Source organism: Condylura cristata, unplaced genomic scaffold (genome assembly GCF_000260355.1).
Source record: "Condylura cristata isolate star-nosed mole 26May11 unplaced genomic scaffold, ConCri1.0 scaffold00001, whole genome shotgun sequence".
NCBI lineage: Eukaryota > Metazoa > Chordata > Mammalia > Eulipotyphla > Talpidae > Condylura > Condylura cristata.
This window is the reverse complement of record NW_004567102.1, coordinates 51,287,635-51,305,623: the sequence shown is the minus strand read 5'-3', so window position 1 is coordinate 51,305,623 and position 17,989 is coordinate 51,287,635. Positions and strand designations below refer to the sequence as shown.

Below are 17,989 nucleotides of genomic sequence, written 5' to 3'. Positions count from 1 at the left end.
TTATAATGTATATAAATACATTATTTTTCCTAGAAAGGGAAAAATAATGCTCAAAAAAATAATCATACTCAGTCAAACCCTTCCACTCCTTGCGAAAGGTTTTTTTCAAGATGATGTCAGAAGTGGTAGCTAGGTCAATCTCAGGCTTCAAGAGTCTCAGAAAACTAGAAAAGGTGATCCACACCTGATGCCTGTTTCTCCACCTTGGCTTGGGAGCTTTGTTTTTTACTTTAGTGGATGGTTTTAAGCTATTGAGCCTAGCTCATAAGGTTGTTATAACTAATTAAGACCTAAACAATTCCAAGAATCCTCTTCATGGTAAATATTAATATCTGAATCGCCACATTTGTAAGCTTGAAAAATAAAACAAAAGTCAAATCATCATAAGAATATAATCACAAATGAAATGACCACTTGAAAATATAACCCTTCTTCAAACATTCCTCACAGCTTAATAGCATACTGCACCTAACCAATCATGTCAGTGTATTTTCTCATTCAGTGCTTCTCTGATATTGTAAACATTGTAGTGATAATTCAGACACAAAACTGATATTACATAACGTAAATTGAAAGAAAACCTATCCATCCAAAACCACCGAGTGTGATGATACAGACAACTTAAAGAAGAATTTTTTTAAAAGGATAACGATAAAAACTTTTAAACAAATTGGAATAGTCATGAATTAAAAATTTTTGGAAGAAAACTGATAATATCCTTTAAATATTGTTGCAAAAATTATTTTCTGTGCAATTGAATAACCAAATCATAAAGTACAGGATGTACTATCGTACCATCCTAAGATTTCAGTCATGAAAGTTATGCCAAAATTAAAATACAATTTGTTCACTACATATTCTAAGAATTGGGTTCATAGTTGCTACTATCCATAATTTTGTTAATTAGGATAAAAAATAACTAATTTACTAATTATTGTCATTTTTCAAGATAAAGACCCAGTTCATCTCCCACTACCCCCATACAGTAGACTAGGAAGATTTTGGCCCTGATTAGCAGTCTTTTCCTGGTGCATCCCCTGAAAGAATGAACATATACAAGGCATAAATACATAGTATGTGCTCCGCGAAGCCATCTTTGCTTACTATCCTGAGATAACTACAAGGTTGCCCTTCCCCTTTCCTTATAAGAACCCCTCTGTGGATGGAAGAGAAGCTTCATCTCCTAGGTATGTAAGGTATTTTCTCTGGCAAAGTAAGTAAAACTTAAATGGGAGCCTTATCAGAACTTTGCCTGGAGATACTCATTTATTAGGACTTGGATGAATTGATTCAGTAAGAGTGTGAAGACTTTTACTGACAGAGACTAATATTACCATCTTGTCAGAGGATCAGAATTCACTCCTAAATCTTACTGGTTTTGAAATATTTCATTTCTGTAATAACGATTGTAGATTGGATTCATCTCTCTGGTCTAAAAAGTTACAAATTTATACTGGTTAGAAGTAATTAAGTCATTACCTTGTAAGAAAAGCACTCATAAATCGGTTAGGAGGTATAAAGAAAGATCTCTTCCCCTTTATTGAAAAACAATACTATCATTATCTAAAAGTCAAGATAAATCAGAGACCAGCTAAAAATATATCAATTGCATGACAATTGAGCAATTATGCTTAAAGTTTTGTGTAACTTGGATTTTTGGATTTTTTTTTTTCTCACGCTATGCAGTCGATAAATAAACTGGCTAGCCATGATAACTGCACAGCTTTTAAAAGACAGAATTGGGGCCTCCGTGGTGGCACAAGGGATTAAGTCACACTCTCTAAAGTTATCCACAACCACTGCAGCATGAGTTTGATCCCAAGTCAGGGGACTAGGGAGGTGACCCACATGCACAGCAAACCTCTCCTGACCCGCCCCTGCTCAGCAGTGTGTTTCTGTCAATTTGCCTGTCTTGCTCCCTCTTCTATCTCTGGTGAATCCTCTCACCCCTCCCCACACCTCTGGCCTATGCATAAATAAATAAATCTTTAAAGTAAATAAATAAAAGACAGGATTCAAATTCAAAATGAGTCTGCAATCAAGATCTTCCTCAACTATATGAGTGTGTATGTACATACATCTTTTCTCTGCTCAATATCATCTGTAATATAAAATTACAATATGAAATATTATGTATTTATTATAAAAATTCACTTTCTTTGACTGTGGCCCAAGCCAGCCAGGCATGAGGGCAACTGGGATGGAAAGGAAGTCACACTTCCTTGTACCACGGTATAGTACTTCAACTTCCTTTCCTGGCATACTAAAACCTCAACTCAATTTTTTAATTCTCTTTATATCTGAGTTTTACAAAAGACTCCTAACATTGATTTCAGCTTTGCTTCTAGAAATAGTTGACAGTTCATCTCTGTATTTCTAATTTTGCTTTAGAGTCTTCCTAAGTGTAAATTTTGTGCCAACATCTATAAAAAAGCACATGGCACATACAGATGAGTATTTCTCTTAATGAGACTTTTAAATCAGTTCTGACTCTGTGAATAGTATTTTAAAATCTGAAACAGGCAGACGGAAAATATGAAGTATTCTAACATGTGAAAAGGCCAATGAGTCTGGACGTGTCTGGATACTTACTCTCTCACACAGCTCTTCAAATGTGCAGTCGGCAATGGTTCCACAGGCTTTATTCAGCCGCAGCTCTCTGCCTTGCACTTTTAGAATCCTTGGTCTAGTTACTATGGGAACATGAACAAAGACTCAATCTTGTCTGGATAATTACTATAAAATTCATCTCTTACAGATAGGAAATGCATAGCTTGATGAATAATAGCACATGATTCAACACATAAATTAGACAAAATGCTGATACAATGACTGCCACTTGAGCGTGGCATCAACCCATATACAGCAATGGAACTTATTAATTGGTCAGTGGAGATTGGGCATTGTGTTCTAAATGTATTCTCTTTCAAGAGAAATTAACTTACGTACAATCATTTTGTTTCTGAGCCAGCTCATCAAACAACTTATCCATGACAGCCTCCACATCAGCTTCACTTGTGCTACAGTGAAAAGAATAATAGAATATGAAATTAATAACACTTGAAGCCAACATCAAACAGCTGCCTGAGCCTGCTTAGCTTTTTGCCCATAAAAAAAAAAGAGAGAACAGGATGTTATGCTCTAAATACAAACATTAGATTTAGAATACACTTAAAAGCAGAGAATATTAACTCTCAGGTAGATGATATTGCCTTATTTGCATACACTGAAAGACTTCTGTGCTTCTGGCTGTTTCCAGTAATGAGACGATACAGGCAGAGTAAATCCATTAATACTATGTGTACACAATGAGAAGAAAGCCTTCTGGCTCTCTCTTGCATGCAAAACAAGAGCAAATAGACAAGGCAGTCAAGCATCCAGAAAAGTATCCTTTGAAATCTCTACTGAGAGGGTACATGTAAAATTAAATATTGAAGCTGCTTTTTAAAAAAAAAAAATCAAGTCAAGCCACTGACTAAGAGGATCAAACATCCAAAATTAAATTACCAACTTCAAAATACCAACTTGATCTGCACATCAATAACTTTATCCGACTTCTAGTATAAGGACAATTATATACCACACAGTTTCTCTCAAAAGTATCCTTGTTGGAAATTAAAGAAAACTCTCCTGTGATGCCCACCACTGCAGCTACTATGGAGTTAGTTTCATCAAAGAATCCTTTGTATTCTAATTAGAAATCACCATATGGTTTAGGGAACCCACATAAATAAATGTGATAATACTATGACCTTTTTTCCTCTCGCTTTTTTTTAAAAAGGGGGGCGGGCTGATAAATTAACAGTCAATAAAATAAAAGAACTGGCAGAAGAAATAGATGCTATTAAAAAAAAAACTTCAAGTGAAATTGTTAAGTTTTCTTTCACTCTACATGCAAACTTATCCAGGATGACCTGCCAATATGCTTAATTCTGACACACAAATCACTCTTATCTAGGTGTAGAAGCAATTAAACTCAATTCTGGACATCCATCTTAATAAAGTCTTATTGAAAATTAATATGGTAAATTCCTCTTTCTTTAGATTAAGCTTAAACTAAACCAAACTAATTTCTCCCTTGAGATCATTATCAGGTGGCAGGCATTTAATAAACAAGCACCTAATTCTTCAAGTGTTATATACAAAATGCCTTTAAAACACAAAAAAGCACGCAGTCAGTATGAAGGGTTTAGAATTCCAAGTAATAACCACTCTAACTCAAAGAATCTTTAAAACATCTTTTACAATGGTTAGCTTTACAGAGAAACCGCCATTTGACTTACATAATGATATTTGAATAGAGCCATATTAAAATAATACAATGACACTAAGACGAGAAATTACAGAGGAAAATATTTATTTTATTTTATTTTTAAGATTTTATTTATTTATTCATACAGAACTGAGGCACAGGTCAGAGATGCGGAGGGTGAGAGGATTCACCAGAGATAGAACGGGGAGCAGAACAGACAGATCGACGAAGTACACTGCTGAGGGGAGCAGCGGGCAGGCCAGGAGAGGTCTGCCGCGCCGTGTGGTCACCTCCGGGGCAGGCGGGAATCGAACTCATGCGGAAGTGGCTTGAGCTTCTTAGTGCTGTGCTTTAACCCGCTGCGCCACCAGGGAGGGCGGGAAAATATTTTTTAAGGAGCAATGACCACACCAGCCAATGTAAATCTCGATACCCAAGGCAAGCACATGTATGTGTTAGATGGCTTTGCCTGCATCTTTGTTGTTGGTTCACCTTGATCACCCCACCTTGCAGCAGTGGTGTGTAGACACACTTTTGGAAAAGCGAGCAACTGTCTAAGGACTGTAGGAAGGAGAGTAATGACAGCCACCTAGAGGTCTGTTAACTTTCAGAAACTTAATCTCTCTCTAGGATAGGCATGTTACCCGATAAAGGTGGAGAGTAACTGAATTCTGAAATCTAACCAAGACAGTTATATTTCTCCAAACATTTTTGGTAAATAAACAATTGCACCCAAACTTTTTCAGTGGTAATTCCTTTTTTACTGTGTGCTCTTAATATACTGTATTATTAAAATGTGGCTCACAAGATTTTAATCAGACCACTCTTCTATGTCACCCTGAAATTAGATGTAAAATTATTTTTATTATAACATTATCTAATAAGAATCTGGTATATTATTAAAATAATTCAAAAGTGGCCTTCTCTGGTGACGCAGCGGGTTGAAGCACTTGCACTAAGAAGCTTAAGCCACTTCCGCATGAGTTTGATCCCCGCCTGCCCCGAGGAGATCCACATGGCGGGGCAGACCTCTCCTGACCGGCTGAACCGCCCGCTGCTCCCCTCAGCAGTGTACTTAGTCGATCCGCCTGTTCTGCTCCCCATTCTGTTCCTGGTGAATCCTCTCACCCTCCGCATCTCTGGCCTGTACCCCAGCGCTGTATGAATAAATAAATATATCTTTAAAAAAATTTTTTTTAAAAATAATAATAATTCAAAAGTTAGTGTGCAAAATAAAAGATTTTTATTGGTGTTAAGTGACCTAAAAATAACTTCATAAAGTCTTATATGATTTAACAGACTTGTCAGACTTATTCATCTAATATCAATATTTGCCTGCAGAAAGTAAGTTCTAAAGAACTGAGGACAGAACTTCATCTTCATGTTGTCTTAACAGCAGGAATGGCCAGTGTGTTTTAATTCTAGTAGCTACATCTCTATTGACATAAAATAAATAACGATGTGGCCCTCCTTGGTGGTGCAATAGGTTAGGACACAGCACTGCAAGTTAGCCGTGTGAATTCGATCCCCAGTCCCAGAGATGATCCACATGGGTGGCGTCTCCTGACCGGCTTGCTGTTCTCCTCAGCAGTGTACCTCGTCAGTCTGCCTGTTGTGCTTCCCTCTCTGTCTCTGGTGAATCCTCTCACTGCCCCTGCACCTCTGGCTTGTACCCCAGTTCTATATGCATAAATACATCTTTAAAAAAAATTAAAACGATGTTGTGAAAGCCATCCTTTCAAAAATGAATGTAGTCATAATCCCTTAATAACAAAAATCTGAACAGACGTATGTCTTGTTACTAACACTATATATTTCCCTACTTAAGAGAATACATCATCAATCCTTAAATCTCTTTAAGGATGAAAATTAGAAAAGCACAGAGAAAAGTTAAAATCTATCTGTCTATATTAGACTAAAACAGTGTTCTATTTATTACCTAGATTCATGTACAGTCTAAACATCTTTGAGTGTGTTTTCAGTTCTAGTAAAATTTTAGATAATTCTGAAATACTTCAGTCACATAGGAAATAGCAAAAGCTAAAGTTGAGTAACAATTGTGTAGCAGTTAATTTATCTAAGTACCTCCATCTTATCCTGTACTATCTGTTACTCCATTTTCATAAGAGAAAACTAAAACTCCACTATCTGAATACATAGCGATTTAAATTTTCTGTATAACAGAAAGTATTAACAAATAGATATATCAAACCAGGAAAAACAGTGGCAACATGAACTACATATGATTAATATTATCAATGTATAAAAAACACCAGTAGATAAAAATTTAAGCCCCAATAGGAAAAAGCTGTCAGAGGACCTGAATAGGCAACATGACTGAAGGAACAGCTTACTGGGCAAGAAGCATATATAAAATTGTTCATTCTAAGTAATAATAATAAATACATAATAACATGATGATATGCCATTCTTTCATTCATATAGGAAGAGATATGGAAAAAGAGAAAATGTCTAGAACAAGACTGGCTGTGTGGGAAAAGGACCCTCCTGTGTCCTGCTGAGATGAGTTTAAAGTGGTACCAGATTTCCATGGCCACTAGATATATTAAAACATTAAAAACATGCATATTACCCAACTAATACACTCACAGGAATTTCATCTATGAAAATAATAATGGTTAATGACTACAATGATGGTCATTGTGACACTACTCTAACTTCAAAAAAGTGAAAAAGAACCTAAATGTCAAAGGACGAGAAATTTAGTTAAGTACTTTTAGATACACCAATACAAAGAGACATTATGTAGTTTTTGAGTGCGACTTTCCCTCTTGTCCTAGAATTGCAATTAAGGCAATTAAGACAAAGTTGGAGGCTAGAAATGCTAAGTACCCCCAAGTTTTGAAAGAGAACTGGCCAAAAATGAGCCACCAATAAGTGTTTTCAGACTGTGGCACCCGTGGTTAAATAAGGAGGAAAACCAGCCCTGCTCCGAGTGCCATTCCTCTTCTTGCTCACACCAGTGTCTTCCGAGGGTGGGAAAGGAGCCAGCAGTCCCTGACATTTGTGTCTAGTCTTTACCCTCCCTTCCTTTTAGTAATGAAGAGAGTGATTTGCTCTCCTCAAAGACAAGTGATTGTTGTAGTTGAAGGGAGTTCCCTAAAAGAATCACTTAGAAAAAATAGGGGAGCCAAAAGAAGAAGATTGGCATTGTTTACCTTACATAAGCAAAACCTTTATAGAAGGTGGGAAGTGGGGTGCTGAGCTTAAATGAAATAAGTCGGATGTCACTCAAAACCTTCCAAAGGTTTAACACCACTAGATATACTAGAAGATGTAGGTGAGAGGTTGGGCTAGAAATAAGGGCAAATGTTGGAAAATTAGACAAAGGCAGTTCCTTAGATTCCCTCCCTGTATCTGAACAGCTGGATTCCTGTATCTCTTACTCTTCAGCTGAAATGCGTAAGTTTATCATTGGGACATGTGAACGATAAAGAGCGGGAACACCATACTGAAATCCTACACATAAAGTAATGAAGCCAGCAATCCCTCCCTCTTTAGCATCTAAAACCCAGCCAGCCCAAAAAGTTTACACCCAGGAAGTAGACAGAAAGATTGGAAGAAGCAGAATAATGAAAATACTTGAGATAAAGACATTTGGGGGGCCCTCCCTGGGGCGCAGCAGGTTAAAGCACTGCACTAAGAAGCTTAAGCCACTTCCGCATGAGTTCGATCCCCGCCTACCCGGGAGGAGATCCACATGGTGTGGCAGACGTCTCCTGACCCGCCCGCTGCTCCCCTCAGCAGTGTACTTCGTCGATCTGCCTTTTCTGCTTCCCATTCTGTTCCTGGTGGGTGAATCCTCTCACCCTCCGCATCTCTGGCCTGTACCCCAGTTCTGTATAAATAAATAAATCTTTTTTTTTTTTAAAAGACATTTGGGAAAGTTTTCAGTGGAAAACTTGATCTGACACTGTTCCATCTTTACCAATCAAATAAAACACTATGCACACATAACTTCTAATCACTGTTTTGGTGTCTCGTTCTTGAGTGTGAATGGACAACCAAATTTTTTAACATTGAAGAAAATTCTCTAGGATAAAAGATAGACTAAATTAAGGAAATAGAAGGATGCTGTAAACAAAAAGAACAATTAGTGTGTAAAAAAGAGATATACTGGCTATTAAAAATTTAGAAAAAATTTTGAAAGAAAAAAGTTGAAGAAATCTTCCAGAAAATACAGCAAAAAGACAGAAAAGATGAGACATAGAAGAGAAAAATAAAAGAATTACAGGGTCAGCCCAGGGAAGTTGGTATAATCAGGAGTTCTAAAGACTAAGGTGTGGTATGTAGATAGTGAGGGTGGAGGAGGGAAGAAGAAAATATAATTAAATTTCCTAGAAATTAAAGACATGATTTTCTAAGTTGAAAGAATTCAATAAAACCTAGCACAAGAATGGGGTGGTGGGAGGAGTCTAAGATATATTATCATAAAATTTCAGGAAACCATGAAGAACTAAAATACATCCTAAAAACTTCAAGAGGGAAAAAATATTAAAAAATCAAGAAATATTCATATCAAATTTTCCAATAGCAACCACAGAAGTTTGAATAGCTGAACAGTGTCTAAAATTTTCTAATGGAAATTATTATCAAATTACTGGGCATTTTATTTTATTTTAAGAATTATTTTATTTATGCATGCATTCTAGAGGTATGTTGTAGACTAGAGGTGGGGGAGGAGGAGTGAGAGGATTCACCAGAGACAGAGTGGAGAGCAGCAGGCAAGATAGGAGAGGTCTGCTGCACCATGTGGGTCAGCTTCCTGGCCAGGAATAGAACTCATGCTGCAGAGGCTATCAATAGCTTCGTAAAGCTGAGACTTAATTCCTTGCACCACCAGGGAGGTCCAAATTACTGGGCATTTTAGACAGATGAACCTCCCAAAATATATTTCCCGTGCTGCCTACTAAGAAGACATGTGAGGGTATACTCTGTCAGAACAAGGGAGATGAGTTCTGCTTTTAGTAGAACCAAGTAAGTATTGACCTAACTGACCCCCAGCTGAGAACAACTCTAAACTATGAAGACAATACAAGAATGGGTGACCTGAATGCACTGGAAAATGATCAAAAACAAACAGATTCTGGAGAGAGCTGACAGACACTGGAAGAAGGGAAAAATGGGTGAGTAGCCGATTTTGACAGCAGATTAAAGATAGAAAGGTCAGTACAGATCAGGGCAACTGCAATTCCAAGAAAATCTGCAGTTCTGGCATGAAGAACCAGGGAGCAGAGGGCTGTGGGGCCTATTTAATAACATAACTGGAAAATCAGGGGAACTACAGGGAAAATGTTTCCAATCCATATTAATCTTAAAAAGTCCTGAAATCCTGTCTTTATCACAATTATTTTATATATGTGTTTTCAAATAATGAGTGCCCATAATAATAAGCAGTGAACACTTTTCTATCCTAGGGTAGGGCTATATTAAAAATTGCAACAATTTTCTGTAAAAGAATGATATAACAACAAATTCATGGCCTATCATACTATAAGCCAATCTACTATGATGAAAAACATAAGTTCCTACAGTTGAGTTGGGATAATGAATGAAGTCATTTCCTTTAATTCTGGGTAATTGCCCCATTGGTGACGCAATTGTATGGCAGATAAGATGCAAAATGGAAAACTTGCCCACAGGTAATGAAAGGTTGACCACAGTAAGAGACTTAAAGTCATTTCTGAAGAAGCAGTGACTATTTTCAAATGCTTTTTGTTGGGGGCGGGATGTGTGGGCTCCAGCAGAGCACAGACTCTTTCTCCTTTGTGCTATAATGCTGTGGTAAAATTCACCCATTTCACTGCTTTTGTCACCTTTTGTTAAGCTCAGAAACTGCAGTGAAGGGGCAGGTTTCTATTTTCTGTTTTGTACCACTGTGTCTTTAAGTCAGAAGAGCTCCGGAAAAGCTACGCTTCATTGCCAGGAAATTTGGCACAGACTCCCCTACAGTACCCTGGATTAAAAGCCTGATTGTTATGGAAGTATAAGAATCATAATTTATTTTTCTCTATTAAATTAGGAAACAGAGAGGAAAGTAATCAGTCATTCCAATTTTGAGAAAATTTCTATAGCTGAAATCAGGCATTCAACATAAAACTTAGACTCAAGAAGTAGAACCTGTCAAAAGAGACCTTATTATTGCTGGATCATTTGAAATTCTCAACAAAAATTCCAAAACAAGTGGAGATTTCTAGAAGAGGGTCACACATGAATTTAAATGGAAATTAATGTCTTCAAGAACCTCCTACTTCATTAGGATTGACTCAGAGGAACAGAATGCTAACCACACTTTGCCCCTTTGTCCCCTTTTTAAAATCAACAGCTTGTTAAGGTATCAACAAGTAGAATAGGGTTGGCTTTCCCTGGTCTCTCTCTTTCCATGTTCTCTATTCCAAAGAGCCAAAGTTGATTCAACCAGGGAGAAATTTCCCCTTCCTTTTAAACTTCTTGTGCCAAACTTCTCTGGCAGTGAGCCTTCTCATTCTACTGATTCCTTGTGCATTCATGCTGTACAGCTCTTTGTGCTTAGACCAAACATAATCTGGGGCTGGAGGCAGGTCTAAGATTAAGTTGGTTTATACTTGCTTTAATATAAATCAGACTTGGTTGCATTTCAAATCCTGTAGGTTTGTTTTACATAACGGAATCAGTTATTCGAACGGATTTTGTCCTGGTATTTATCTTCTCAATCACTCAAAGGCTTAATTAACTGTTCCGAGATCCATTTCGGTCTCTAAATTTCCCACCCGTCTCAATTACCTGCAGAGTAACTTACCTAGTTCCATTAATCTTGACCTGAGTCTAATGCAGAAAGTGGGATCTAGCACCATTAGCTCTCAAATTCCAGACCTTCACTCCCTCTGTTCAGCCCAAATTCCATATAAAATTTCTACCAAATTTATGTACTGCATTCACTCCCAACAATAAATTAGTGGCACAATATGTAAAATTATATAATTCAGTGTAAAATTATATAATTAAGTAAAAAGAATATTCCTTTTTCAGAAAGGCTAATATGATTAAAGATGTTTTAAATCAGCCAATTAATTAATTAAAAAATGAAGAAGTTGGAGAATAAGAACCTTTAACTCCTCTTCAGGAGGAGGAAAAAGAAAAAACAGGCCAAGGAGTTTTCATAGATGAAAAAGGTACAAATAACAAAAGATGTAGGACTTCTGACAGATCAGATTTTCTTTTGTTGAGGATTGACCTTTAGCTAATAATGTGAACTATCTGAAGAAGAAATATCAAGAATTTTAATGAAGTCTAACGTTTTTCTTCTGTACATATTACCTATTATGTACAAAGCTTATTTATATTTCACTAGATGAATACAACCATGTGACTGAATATTTTGCCAATATGTTTAGATGGAACTAGTGAGCTAGCTCTGTTCTGTCCTGTCTGGTCTGCTGGAAAACTTAAACACTGTGATATGCTATTGTCCAATTACAGCTCAGTAAGGGACTAAAAAGACAAAAAGTATACTCAGCTGACCTAGGAAACCTAATACTTAAATCTATATATAATAAACTTCTTTTGCTGTATTATTTTGTGGGTGGTATTTCAATAGTTTTAAATCTTTGAAATTAATTTTTATGTTAATACTTGAATTAATACAAGATTGATTAATTAATAAATATTTTTATAATTAAGTGGTCAGTGATAATTTGATAATTACATGGTAATGATCCCATACTCTACAGTCATCTGTGTAAAAGGGCTCACTGGTGGAAAATATAATTGTTTTTCAAAAGTAGATACACAGTACCTTTTGCAGAAGAATTTGCCACTGTCATGTTTTTTGAATAAGTAAGGCCCTGTGACATTAGACATTTACACTGTAGATTGTCAAAAAACAACTTTCTCTATATATCCACTAGACAATACCCAACTAAGCTGTTTATTATGCCTATTTAATGTTCTATTTGACATGATTTGGAGGCACATTCAAACATATATTAGTTAACAACAAAACCAAAAATTGGTTCTTTGAAAGGTGAAAAAAAATTAACAAGCCTTTACTGAGATGAATCAAGAAAAAAAAAAGAAAAATTACCAAAATGAAAGAAAGGACAATCTCTACTAAAAACATTATAGAACTAAAAAGTATTATAAGGAATACTATTTACAACTGTATAATAAATAAAAAAACATAAATGAAATGGAAAAATTACTAGAAAGATACAAACTACTGAAATTTTATCCAAGAACAAAGAGACAATCTAGAAATGGATAAAGGGGATCAATTTGATAGTGGTGAATGGTACCAGAACTTTAGTGGTGAGTATATTCTTGAAACTTATGTAATACTGAAAACCAAAGATTAAAATATATGTAAAACAAGAAGAAACACTTCCCAACTCATTCTATCATACTAGTATTACCCTGATAGTAAAACCAGACAAAAATATCACAAGAAAACTACTATATAATCTCTCTTAAGATCCCCTTTCAGACTATGGTGATTGCACACGGATGACTCGGTGATGGGAAACCCACGGGGATTACAATTGAGATGAAAAAAAAAAGTGTACAAAATGATGTAAAAATAAACTACTATAAAAAAAAAGATCCCGTTTCATTAAAATACTTAACAAAGTACTAGCAAACTGAATCTAGCAACATACTGAAAAGATTACATGCCATGACCAAGTGAGATGTACCTGGAAAATGCAAGATTTGTTTGAAATTCAAAGGTCCTCTAGCAAATGACATGAATGGACCAGGCCACATAACCATATAAATAGGCATAGAAAGTACATTTAACCAACTGCAACAAACTCTATGATAAAAAACACTCAACAATTAAGAATAGAAAAGAATATCCTCATGCTAATAAAAAGCATCTATGAAAAACCCAGAATTAACATCATAGTTAATGGTGAAAGACTGGAGACTTTCTCCTGAAGCTCAGAAACAAGAAAGGGCTATCTGCTCTCTATTAGAATATTCTACTTCTATATAGCACTGCACAGAATGTTTGAAGTAGGGAAATAAGGCAAGAAAAATAAATAAAGGCATCCTGACTAGAAAGAACTATTTGTTAGCAAATGACATCACCTTCAATTTAGAAAATCTTAAGGAGTCTATTAAGAAACTATTAGAACAAGTAGTTAGATTTGCATTTCTCTAATAATGAGGGATGTTGAGTAAATATTTGTTTACATGCCTATGGGCCATCTGAGTATCTTCTTTACAGAATTGTCTATTTAGGTCTTTTATCCCTCTTTTGACTGGGTTATTTGTTTAGTTGTTGTTAAGTTGTAAGAGTTCTTTGTGTATTGAGGAAATTAACCCCTGATCAGACAGGTGATATGCAAATATCTTCTTCCAGTTCTACACTGTCTTTGTGTGTGTGTGTGTGTGTGTGTGTGTTTGAGGTACAAAAGTTTTTTAGTTTGATATAGCCCAATTTGTTAATTTTTGTTTTTGTTTCCCTTTCCATTAGAGTTGAGTTCCCAAATACATCTTTCAAATTTATGTCCAGGAGTTTATCATCTATGTTTTCTTTCATGTGTTTTGTGATTTCAGGTCTTTTACCCAAGTCTTCACTCCATTTTGAATTAATTTTTGTGTATGGATTTAAATCATTATCTACTTTCATATTTTTGCATGTTGTTGTCCAGCACCATTTACTGAAGAAACTTCTTTCTTTGATGAATGGATATGGCTCCTCTTTCAAAGGTTAACTGACCAAATTTGTACAGGTTTATTTCTGTGCTCTCTATTCTATTCCATCAGTGTGTATTTCTGGTTCCATTAGGATACTGTTTTGCTTACTATTGCTTTGTGGTAAGGGAGTGTAATTAGCTCCAATTCTCCTCTTTTCTCTCAAGATTGCTTTGGCTATTCAGGTCCTTTGGTGTCCCCATGCAAATCTTTATAACTGTTCTATTTGCTTGAAATATATCACTGAAATTTTGATAACTACTACTTTTGATAGTTTAGTCTTCTGATCCATGAACATGGAACATCTTTTCACTTCTCTTGTTTTATTACTTTTGGCACCGTCTTATAGTTTTCCAGTGTGTCTATCCTTTACCTACTTTGCTAAATTTATTCCTAGGCATTTCCTCCTTTTTGATGTGAACATATAAAAATTGATTTCTTAATTTTTCTTTCCACCAATTGATTGTTTGCAGACAGAAACACAATACAGTTTTGTGTATTGACTTTGTATTCTGCCACTTCACTAGATTCATTAATTATTTCTAGTAATTTTTGGTAGGCTCTTGGATTTCCTATGTATGTTATATCTTTTGTGAATAGTAATAGGTTTCATTTCTTTTCCAACTAGAATTATTTTTTTATGACCTTTTCTTTCCTGATTGCTCTGGCCAGGACTTCTAATACTGTGCTGAATAGTAATGGTAAGAGTAGACATTCTTGTCTTCCTCCTGATCTCAGGAGTAATGTTTTTAGGTTTTCACCACTAAATATGATGTTAGCTGTAGGTTTGTCATTTATAGACTTTATTATGTAGAAATAAGTTTCTTATATCCCCAATTTATTGAATTCTTTATCATAAATGGGTATTAGTAGAAGCTTTGTCAGCATCTAATGAAATAAGCCCGTGGTCTTTTTGTAGATGTGGTAATTGACATTGATTAATTTGCATATGCTGACCCAACCTAACATACCTGTAGTAAATCCCACTTAATTATAATGAATATCTCTATCAATATATTGCTAGATTTGATTTACCAAGGTTTTGTTGACAATTTTTGCATCTATGTCCATTGGCAATATCAATCTATAGATTTTTTTTGCATTAGTTTGTTTGGTTTGGAATCAAGGTATCCTTGACTTCATAAAATATGTATGGGAAGTCTCAATAAATTTAAAAGATTGAAACTATACAGCATAGACGCTGTAGTGAATTAAATTTGGGAATCAGTAACTGAAATCACCAAATGTTCAGAAAATGAACAACATACTTCCAAAAAACATTGCTATAGATGATGAGAAATTATTCCAGTAAGGTGTGCACAATGAGTAAATCACAAGGGAAAATGGGACATATTAAAATGTATGAGATGAAGTTTAGGTAGAAGAAAATATTAAAATATAAAATATTAAAATGGTTTTATAAGAAGTCTAGAAAGGTTTAAAGTGAAGGATATAAGTTTCTTTAAAAGCTAGCAAAATAAGAACAAATCAAAACTAAACTAAATAGAACATAAGTAATAAGAGAAGTACAGATGTCAGTGAGATACAAACATAAATCAATAGGGAAAATCATAAAAACTGTTTCTTTGAAAAGATCAATAGAATTGATCAATAGAGATTTTGTACAGTTCTTTAAAAACACCTTCTAATGTGGGAAATTTAACACATAGACACTATAGAAAGAATAATTTAATAAACCCCCCATAGATAGTACTCACCCAAATCAATCCATGGCCAATCTTTTTTCATCTATAATGAAACTCTATCTTGCCCATCTCTGGACTCCCATGTTATTTTGAAGTAAATCCCATACTTTATATTACTTCTTTTGTAAATGTTTCTATTTGTGAATATAATTTAAGTAGAAAAACATGTATGTTCTGCAAAATCATGCAAATAAGAGATAAAATTTAATGTGTAAACATGAAAAATAGCACCGACCATCTTCCTCCCATTCTCAGACTGAAAAACTAAAACTGAAACTGTAGATTCCAACGTCTGGGACAGAAACACCTAGAATGGCATGATGGGAGGGGGGAGGGCAAAGGTCCCAAGATACCTTAGAGACTGCCAAATCAGAAGGTGGTAACTTTCCAGGAAGAAGACAGGTATCTGCCGAAGTTCTAGGAGTGACACCATGAACAACTGAGCTAAGAAGTGTTTTAAATTTTCATTGATGATACTCTTAGTTGGAAGCATGGGAGTGTAAATAGGTAGGATCACAGAAACAAGGTTTAAATTGTGGGGAAATATGTTTTAAGCAACATGTATAAGTTCTACTCTTTGTTTTCAGACCTCTCATCTAAAACAGAGCCCTAGCACTGATGCTATGTATTTTTTGCTTAGCAAATCCCTTTTTTAATGTTCAGAGATACATTCTCAGAAATGATATTCTATTTGGAATAAAATATTTCCTGGAAAATTAAGTGCACTAGAGACATTAAACTTCATGTTTCATGGAAACTTCTTCCGAAATCTGTTAAAAGATGGATGAGTATATATACCATCCTAGCCAGGTAAAACATGTGAATAGTTGAGTTGTGCCTGAAAAGTTGGAACTTGTATTTTTCATCATGTTGGGTAAGATCCATAGTGCCCCATGGACCTGTAGTGCTTTTTTCTTCAATTTAATTGAAATAACAAAATGTGTTCATGTAATTTTTACATGAAGTGGTAACTTCAGGTGCGTTCAGGGAATAGCAATCCAATGAAATAAAGGGAGAAAGCCTAGTTTCTTTGCAGATAAAAAATATAGTAAAAGTTCCCTGTTAGGGCAGAGTCCTTCAGGGGTCTCTCATTCCCCTATAGATCTTGTTGCTTATGCCAAGAATGCAAGGTCCTAAATATTATCAAGTTGTGTTCACAGTGATATATCTGAGGGATGAAGCAATATCTCCCTGGAAATGAACAGGTTTGCCTACCTCTGGTTATAAAAATGGTAGATTTTCCAAATTCAGAGTTCCTCTCCTAGATTCAATTCACTGCCTATGCAGACATACATTTGGGCTCTACAAAATTCCTTTCCCTCCCCCATGCAATGAGGAGGCAAAGAAGAAACTGATACATGTTCTCTGTGCCAAGAGAAATAAAATCCTTGTCTCCAACTCAGGGCTCATGTGTCTTCCACCAGTATTCATGAAACAATAACAGGCACACTTATCAGCTCATAGCAAGGTAAAAATCAAATCTCACACTCAACACTTCTCCTTATACCTTTTTGGTTCAGTTGAGAATTTTCCATTGAGGTCAGTTTCTGTGTTGGGGTGTTTATATGTGAAGGAAATAAGACTAAATAGGAACCTCCTCCCCACCCTCTACACCCAGTTCCTTCAACAGATTTAGTAGAAGAACCTGGACTACTCAGTTCCTGAATAAAAAGAGGAAGAGGTAGAGAACTAAGATGAATCCAAGATGATATATCTCTTCTCATGAAATCAGACCCTTCACAGACCTGACAGCAAAATGACCTAGGGCAGAATCACAAGGACCCCTCAGCTGTGCCATACCCTTTCTGAAAAGAGATCCCCACTGCATACAAAAAATTCTGTATTGTCACCAGTGCCCTAGCAAAAAGCTATCTAAAGCAGCTAAATCCTCTGGAAGGCATTAGAGGAGGCTATCTTTGGCAAACATGGAGCAGGTCAAAATAAATGACTGGTCCCCTCTCCACGCAAAGGCAAAGAGGAAGTCAGGCTTGATAGACCTGCTGGGATGTTGGAAAAACAGATTCTACATGCAGGATCCTCCTGAGCCCAATTTACCAAGCCATTGATGTTGAGCACGTATCTGGGGATCACAAAGGACAAACATGGGGTGTTTTAATCAATGCAGAAGATTGACTATTTACACTCAAGCTCCCAGTGGCTTATAATTTACTTAATTTAAATTCTCTGAGTTCACTTTATATGAGATTAAAACTTTTTTTTTATTAAAAAGTTTATTTTTACATCATTTTTCACATTTTTTTTTCATCTCAATTGTAATCCCCACGGGTTTCCCATCACCAAATCACCCCTGTGCCACCACCACAGTCCCGTGCAT

General features: G+C 35.7%; 1 protein-coding gene across 2 annotated transcripts in view; it reads right to left on the bottom strand.

The window, feature by feature from the left end:
* The window catches only part of LACE1 (lactation elevated 1), a 133,329-nt gene that overhangs the window by 31,809 nt on the left and 83,531 nt on the right, over positions 1–17,989 (bottom strand). For both annotated transcript variants that reach the window (XM_004673751.2, XM_012724463.1), the window contains exons 9-10: positions 2,950–3,020; positions 2,593–2,693 (exon numbers count right to left, since the gene is read on the bottom strand). In XM_004673751.2, coding sequence (XP_004673808.1) covers positions 2,593–2,693; positions 2,950–3,020 — 172 coding nt within the window. The remainder of the gene's footprint in view (positions 1–2,592; positions 2,694–2,949; positions 3,021–17,989) is intronic.